The 8908-nt window shown below is 35.1% G+C and overlaps 1 protein-coding gene across 1 annotated transcript; it reads right to left on the bottom strand.

The window, feature by feature from the left end:
* Nucleotides 1-215: 215 nt before the first annotated feature.
* Nucleotides 216-3214, bottom strand: LOC127092417 (pentatricopeptide repeat-containing protein At1g22960, mitochondrial). The gene is made up of 2 exons (XM_051031283.1): nucleotides 758-3214; nucleotides 216-659 (listed from the first exon to the last, which is right to left on the bottom strand). Exon 1 carries the CDS (start codon nucleotides 3031-3033, stop codon nucleotides 928-930), a length of 2106 nt encoding a protein of 701 aa, XP_050887240.1. The 5' UTR covers nucleotides 3034-3214; the 3' UTR covers nucleotides 216-659; nucleotides 758-927.
* Between the last annotated feature and the right edge of the window lie 5694 nt (nucleotides 3215-8908).

Raw genomic sequence — 8908 nt, forward strand, 5'->3', positions numbered from 1 at the left:
ATTTCAAACGCTAATCAATCAGGATCAACAGATCAGAAAACAAATTCAAAAACATGAAAAAGATTCTACAAAAAATCAAACAAGTGTTTTTTCTTTTCTAAATTTTAAAACACTAATCAAATGGGGCCTAAGATACAGATAATGTATGGGTAGCAGCATGTAACTGGTGAAAATATGTTAACTAACAAAAAATGCAAGTAAATAACAGGATACAATACTGAGAAAGTTTTTCTGCATTCAATGATCACCTTGTACTGTTGTACAGAAGAGATCAAACCTTTTTATTTTCGATTCCGTATACAAGTTGTGGTGTAAAAATGTGTACCACTAGACTTAACAATAATAATCACAATTATGATGCAAAGAATAAGCACCACTGTCAAAAAAATTCCTCTCCACTAAAAAGACTAAGAAAAATGAATAAAAAATGGAGTATGATTATGTGATAGAGTTCTTTGAAATATCTTGATAGAGAATTATGCTTCATCTGTATACCACTTGCCTTTGACGTGTAAGTGCCATATCTTTGAAAATCAATTAATGAAGTCTACACTCTTCCAGGTATAACCAGGTCACAGAATTTTTCATGTGAAAAGCCTCAAAAATAGTTGGAATTTGCCCATCTTAATTATTGGAAACAACCCATTGGCATCTTTATCCTGAAACAAATTAGGATATGTGTAAAGGGCTGGAACATACTAGTTAGTAACACAGAGGTATCATCATGCATGCATGTTAGAAAATAAGGAATTCTTACCGATTTAGAAAAAAATGTACACGATCTGACGGTCACATCATGACAAGCTTAATTAAACCTTTATGAGGCAAAACCCATCCAAATGAAGGGATCGTGTTAACTCATTTGCCATGTGGGAATGCCAAAATGGAAACAACAAATAATCATTTCTTCATCTTTACATCATAAGCTTATTCACCCCCTCTAATTACATTCTCAAGATGCTGAACTGCATGCAATTTATAGTCTTTGCTTAGATGCTTCAATAGTGCACTGTGTGTGCAAGAATCGGGCTCAATTTCCTTATCTAGCATATCTTTGTACAGTCTCAAAGCTTCCTGCCAATGGCCTAAGTTGCAGTTCTCATTTATCAAAATAGTGTATGTATACTTATTTGCAGAAACACCCTTTGATTCCATTTCGGCAAAAAAATTGTATGCATGATCCATTTTTCTCTCTTTGCAAAGTCCATTGATTAAAGCATTGTATGTGATCACATTTGGATTAACACCCTTGTCTTGCATCTCAAAGAAGTACATAATAGCAAGATCCAGCCTTCCCCTAACAGCATATGAATGAATCAAAACTGTGTAAGTCACAACAGAAGGATATATCCCTTTCTTTAACATATCATAGAACACCACTCTAGCCTTTCGAAGATGCCCGGCCATCAAATGAGCATGGATGATGCTAGTATATGTCACATGATCCGGAACAAATCCATTGCGGAGCATTTTCTGTACGAGTTCATTTGCTTCATCCAAATTTCCCAATTTATAGAGCCCATTAATGAAGACGTTATATGTGATTAAATCAGGTGGAAAGCCTTTGGCTAGCATTTCTTCCTGCATGCCAAAAGCCTTTGAAGGGTCACCGAGCTTGAGTTCACCAACTATCCGAGTCGTGTATGCATAACGATCGGGCTGCAATCCCCTACACAGCATTTCATCAAACAGTTCCTTAGCCATTGGCAAGTTCCCCATCTTACAAAATCCCCTAACAAGAATCGTAAAAGTGAAGACATCAGGAAAAGGTCCGTGTCTGATCATATCATCTTTCATCCGCTTGGCAATATCCAAGTCCCCCAATCGGCAAACACCGTCTATAAGTGTGTTATAGGTCACAACACTTGGAACAAGATTTTTGTATCTTAACTCAACAAACAACAGAAAAGCCTCCCCTAAGTTTCCCAACCTGCTATAACCATAAATTAGAGTGTTATACGAAACTAAGTCAGGCATCAAATTCTTACTTACCATAACATCTAACAACCGCCTTGCATCACTCACTCTTCCCAATCTGCAAAGACCATACATGACTGTATTGTACGTCGCCACCGTAGGCAAAGCACCTCTCCCCAACATCTCCTCCTCGAGATCACTAGCTTCCTCAAGCATCCCCTCCTTACAATACGCACGAATCAAAGGGTTATATGTGTAAGCCGAAACCTTAAGTCCTAACTTCAACATCTCCTTCGTCAACTCCTTCGCCCGGTCAAAATCCCCTTTCCTCGACAAACCATTCACCAAAACATTATAACTCACCTCATTCGGATCACACCCAATTTTCCTCATCATAAACAATAACTCCATCGCTTGTTCAACTTCCCCTTGTTTACAAAACGAATCCAACAGAGTATTATAAGTAACAATTGTAGGCTTAACTCCACACTCAACCATAACATTATAAACTTCCTTAGCCTCATTCACCATACTCCTATCTCTAAGCAATTTAAGAACCCTATTACAATTCCTAACATCAGGCAACAATCCATTGTGAATCATTTTATAAAAAATAAACAAACACTTCTCCAACACTGATTTTTTCGCAAAAACCCAAAGTAATAAATCGAGAAGCTTAACAGATACTACCTCAGAACCCGTACCCTCGCCGCTTCCGCCGCCGCCAACCAAAACATCCAAAACAACACCGTCGATTTTAGCTTCAATCGCCTTCTCCATAACCCAATAAGCACTCCTCATAAACCCATTTCTAGCGAGAATATCTAAAATCTCAACATAAGCCGATCCAGATCGGTTGAAGTGAGGCTGCTTCTCCGCCCAACGGAAGAACCTAAGCGCGACGAGTGGTCGGTGTTTAACTGAGTTGAGAACTCGGAGGAGTAACTCGGGCTGGGTAACCGCGGAATGTAAACGGCTGTTACCGGCGGTGTCGTATTGAGAATTAGTTATGTTGCTGTTGTTATGGGGGAGTGTGGAGAAAAGGGAGAGAAATGGTTTGAGGCGGGTTAAGGTTTTTGAGAAGAATGGTGTTGAAGGTATGAAAGAGAGGGTCATTGACTTGGTGTGAAGAGGGCTGAGGCCATGAAAAGCCACCACGGTTGTTGTAAGGGTGGCGAGAAACGGTTACGGTGGCGGCTGTTAGGGCCTCTTTCATTCATAAACCCCAGCTGTATCTGTTTAGGTTCTTTTCATTTCTCCCCCTCTTGGAACACTCGTGGAGCTTACATCCACCACTACTAACAACACTATTTTTTTTTTTAATTTCATAAATGCATTTTTAAAATATTGTTTTGACTCAAAAAAAATTGTTAATTCACTTTTTTCTATTTTTTAAAAAATAATCATTAATTTTAATTTAAATCTCTAAATAATTTATTTTTCAATAAAAATAATTAAAAATAATCACCTCTTAGAACTGATACATCAGTTGAATTGACGCATCCAATAAAGCTATAGAGAGACGTCAATGACCTTGGCGCATGTTCCCAATGGTGGGCAACCTATGCATCACATGCATTGACGCATGCATATACTATATAGTGCATGCGTCAATGCATGTGGCGCATGCACCGGTATTTTTTTAAAATTTAAATGTTAATTTTAAATATAAATAAAAAAATACTGAAAATAAAAATTATATATATAAAAATCAAAAATTACAAGGAATTAACAAGAAATTCAATTATCGGCCCGATTGAAACGCACCCCTGTTCCACATCCAGGTGCGTTAGTATGTCTTCGAAGTCTCCCATGATTTTCCTGAGGTGTTTGGGGTCTTTGAGTGCTGACATGATCCAATGGTGGCTGGTGTGAAGGTCCGGTGGAAGGTTCAACGGTATTTGATAGATGTGTCATCATTTGTTCCCAATATGGTTTGCCGAATTAGGACATTGAATCGGTTTGGAAACGAATCAATGGTTTCTGGGGTGTACTATAGTCAAACAATGGTTGGGAGTTGTGGCAATGCGATGTTTGGATGGTAATTGGTGGGGGGCTACGATGACATGAATTGTCTGAATCATTTGGGCTATAGACTGTTGTGGTGGCTGCGTATGGTTGTTGGTGGATAGGGTTTGATTCTTGGTTTTGAGGTTGAGTGTGTGGCACGAATGGGTTGCGAGGTTGGATGTTTGGTTGTTGGGTGTATATGGTAGGTTGGTGGTGTGAGGTTAATCGATGAGTTTGGGTGGTTTGACATTGTTCTTGGACGGAGACTTGTTGTTGGGCGTATGATGACGAAGCTAGTTGGCGTGGATCAATCAAATACCTTGGCTCAGACACAAATTGTGGCGTTGTAACCGACCTAAATCATGCCACATACTGTTGAGTTGGTCTAGCACCCTGTATGACTGGTTCGTTTAAGATGTGTTATCATCGATTCCTCCAATGACGACACATCTCTTTTGCAAAGTCTCTACAGTCGGAATAATCCCATTGGGCATCGACTCTTTTTTATGCCAATTGGGACATTAAAAATGCTCATGGATCGTTTTCTTTTTTTTGTTTTTTCATCACCTATATAAAGGAGGGTCGCTTTCTCTTCACTCACACCACTTTCCAAAGCATTACATTTTCTTTGGAATTTATCTCTCTAACTTCTCTCTCATTCTCTATATAAAATATTTATTTCACTTAAAGTAGCCTTGGTGCTTGTGAGGAAGAGTTTTGTAAGTGGTAGTATTGTTTGTTTAATTCTTATGAGTGTAACACTCTTAAGAATATTGAGTTTAGTTCTTGAGATAAACGAGTCATAAAATCTATGTTTTGGTTTATTGAGCTTTGCTGGAAAAAAAAATCAATTTTTGGCTATTGTGGTTATCCTTAAAATCTCTAAGGTTTGTTAGCATAGCCTATGGTAAAAGTTATCTTTGGTTGAGGAAAAGCCTGTAAAAATCTCAAGATCAAATTGTATAAAGATTTGTTGGCATAACCTTCAAAAGCGCAAAGTTCATTGTCAAACTCTCAAGAAGATCTCTTATGGACAAGACTAGGTCAATGTTCAAACAAACTTGTATATCTCTTTGGTGCAATTTCTCTAACCCTATCATCTTTAATTTGTGCTATTTATTTTTACTAATTTATTTCCACTACTATTTACTCTTAATAATCTACTAACAAAATTTCAAGTTTAGTCGAGAAAAATATAAAATTAATCGTGAATTTTAAATACCAAAATTCACCCTTGTCTTGTGGTTGAAGTAACTTGTCCAAAGAATGCATCCATTTTCCTCATGTGTCGAATCTATAATACAAAGAATAAGATATTAATGAATTGCATTAAAATGTTCCTTTTTTCTGTATTGTCGTGTGTATGGTTCTTTATGCGCCATCAACTCTTTGATAAGTTGTTGGTGGACAAAAGTATGATCCTCTTCTTCTTTACCGAGCAAAGCATAAACAAATCGATAACCGCAATTCATTCAATGTATTTGTGCATAAAAATATGCATCACTTTGATGAATTGAATTTTTGGTAAAGGTGATGAAAGAGGTGGTTTGCTAATGTGAGCTCCTTTGAAAACAATTTTTTTTTGTGATTTTGAAGTTGGAGAATCCGGAAAAAGTTTGTCAACATATTCAAAATATGAAAGAGACTGCGTCGTTAAATTATCAATCGTTGTTGATTTGACCTTCTTAGAAGCTCCATTTGTTTTTATCGATTGAGAATGTGGTTTCAAATATGTGGTTTCTGGATAAGCAATCTTCCATATTTGTTATTTGAAGTCGAGTTTCATATTGTTATCGGTTTTCAAAAATCTATCTTGTATCACTTCCCATTCAATCAAGATATATATATATATATATATATATATATATATATATATATATATATATATATATATATATATATATATATATATATATATATATATATATATATATATATATATATATATATATATATTTATATGTCGTCGACCAATTGTGAATTGAGATTATTGTCTCTGAATCTGTGTTCCAACACTATGTTGTTGTGACCAATTGATGTATGTATCTCATTATCCTAATTTTGGATCATTTGGTTCACAAAGTCCCAATCACTATACAAATCATCCTTACTATTTCCCAACCAATTCTTCAATGTAACATGGGCAGACTCAACTCGGTTAGTTGTTGTATTTTTAAGGTGTCTAACTTGACCGATCCAAACATAAATATTATTCTCCTTCACCTAGTCGAAAATTGTACTTTCAACATATTTCAAGAAATTTGAATATTTCTCAGACACATTCCTAAAATGTATAACATCATCGGCATATAATCCTTTCATAAACATTTCATGCATCCCTTATTGTTTCCACTATCACACTAGCTTTGACAATTTTTTTGTCTTCGCCCTTTATTTGTTTGGTCCATACCACGGGTTTAAGTCGACTTCTCATATTCTTTGTGATGTTATACATATAAAGTAATGCACATGAAATAGGAAACGCCTTTGTAACCGAATTTATCAATGTGGTATTGTGATCAGTGAGAATGACCTTCAACGTGTTTTCTTTGTCCTTCAACATAGTCTTGCACACTTCCAAAGCGCATGTAACATTGTCCTTTTTTTCTTTTCCCAAAAATGCAAAATCCACTAAAAAAAGTCATTTTTGTCGAAGTAACACCAACAATTTCCAATGTACTTGTTAGTCTTATATGTTAAATCAATGATGATTACATTGAGAAACATGTTGAACAACTTTATGAAATCGGGATGAGTCAAAAATATATCTCGAACAGTTTCTCCATCCTTGCACACTCGGTACCTAGATATGTACTCCCTAAGTCTCAAAATAAAAGTCTTTTAAGGTTGTTATACAAATTTTAAGAAAAGTAATTATTGAATGAATGTAACAATTTTAAAAAATGACCCTTAGTTACTATTGATTGTCATAAAGACATAATATGATTTAATAACTTGAAGTAATGTAGAAAATATTTATTAGGGGTAAACTTGATAAAAATTAATTAATGTTGCTTAAAAAGTAAAGTGACTCTTATTTTGGGACAATTTTCTTTGCCTAATAATTGTTATCATCTAGAAGTTTCAACAGTTGTTGGATTTCAGTTATATCCCCCTCAACGCCTTATTGTTAAGGACACAAATATTATATACTTGCTTAATATTTGAGATATTTTTGGATCTTTAATGTTTCAAAGTTGTAAGTATGTTTTTGGTTTGAACCATATTCAACATCGTCTCACAAACAATTTCCTTCTCTCTAGGCATAAGGCGATATGCAATAGAGTAGCCGACTAACTTGTTACACATGTCATGGTTATGTAAACCACAAATCACACTAAATCTTCATTTATTATTTGCCAACAAATAACCATGCATCTTAAGGAGACACTTACATTTTCTCAAACTGGTGTCATCTCGTTTCAAGTTTTGGAGAGGAGTTGTGTACTTGCCACTTCTTTCACATCTCAATGTCACAAATGTAAGTCTTCTATATGAACCTTTACCAGACCTTCCGATTACAACCTCAAACCCCAATTTGGATGCCTCTGTGAGGATCCATTAGAATATATGATCACGAACATTAACTCTTGTCCATTGTAAATTGGTTGTCAACATCTACCTTATTGACATCAACACGTTTGGCATCAAGACACAGTATGTTTAGAGATAACATCATGGTGCACCATATCTAAGGCAAATAATCATAGAAAATAATAAAAAACAGACTGAAATGAACTCTGAACTAATCCAAAAATGCATTTCCATAGAAACTTATCTAGAACCCGAAAATGCATTTCCGGACGCAACATAACCTTTCAACTCAAAAACCAAATTAATATGAGCAGTTAGGAATGAAATACATGAAAGTTACCTTAAGATCCACCTTTTTTTACTCCTTTGATGTGATTAAACATAAGAATGAAGTTTTGGAGTGCAAAACTTGATTGAGAATGGAAGGATGTTTTTTAAAGGGTTTTGAAGGAAAATGTGTGTTTGATCATGAAGAAGATGAACATGCATTATGTTGTTTTATTAAATTTCCCTCTTGATATTTCCATAAATTCACTTTCGAAATTGTGACTGACATGCAAAGGTGGCAATTTTAAAGTACCGTTTCACAAATTCAAAAGTATATCTCCAGATTTGTCATTTAGTTGTTAAATTAGAAACTCCTTTATGGGGTGAGTCCGGAACTAAATTTTGGAAAAAAATATAAGGTGAGACTAACTTAGGACGTGTATTGGTGTGTATGTGGTGAATCTGGAGATGCATCTCCTAACTAAAAATTTTAAAAAATATGTCGTGAGACTCAGTTAGGACGTGTTTTGGTGAGAAAATAGTACATTCAAAAATGCACTTCCGAAATCTGAAAATTATTTTTGTTTTTTCTTTAAGTATTTTTCCACCACTTAGTATGAGATAAGCAATACACTTATTATTTTGCAACACACAACCCCATTATGTTATAACTCCTCCTTTCGAAACTCCATCGATATTAAGACGGATCAAACTCACTTCCAAAGGCCACCACCTAATATTGTCCATTTAAACTTAAGGAAATTTCTTTTCCCACCCTTATGGTGTGGCTCACACCTCTGAAAACTTAAAGTTTCCCTCGGGTTTTTATGAGATGCATCTCCGGACGCATCTTTACCCCAATTTTGCTAAAAATTGGTTCGGAGATGCATCTGTGAAACTTTTTGGGATATATTCGATGATGCATCTCCGAAAAATTCATTGAGTGAATTTTAAGCTATTTAAACAACATTATTTTCGATATGCATCTCTGAAATCTTACCTGCATGCATCTTGGGCAGAAACAATGTCCTAAGTTTGTATTTTTTTAATCAAAAGTCATTTTAATCCGACTAATACTGTCATAATTTGATTCAAATATTAATAAACATGAATATTCATAGAGCAAGGTAATGCATTAATTAAAAAACATCCTATAATATTACAAACATTATTCTCAAAG

This window comes from Lathyrus oleraceus, chromosome 6 (assembly GCF_024323335.1).
Source record: "Lathyrus oleraceus cultivar Zhongwan6 chromosome 6, CAAS_Psat_ZW6_1.0, whole genome shotgun sequence".
Lineage (NCBI taxonomy): Eukaryota > Viridiplantae > Streptophyta > Magnoliopsida > Fabales > Fabaceae > Lathyrus > Lathyrus oleraceus.

Excerpts from the sequence above, each read along its gene's own strand:
- LOC127092417 (XM_051031283.1), bottom strand. The coding sequence starts at position 3,033 with ATGACCCTCTCTTTCATACCTTCAACACCATTCTTCTCAAAAACCTTA.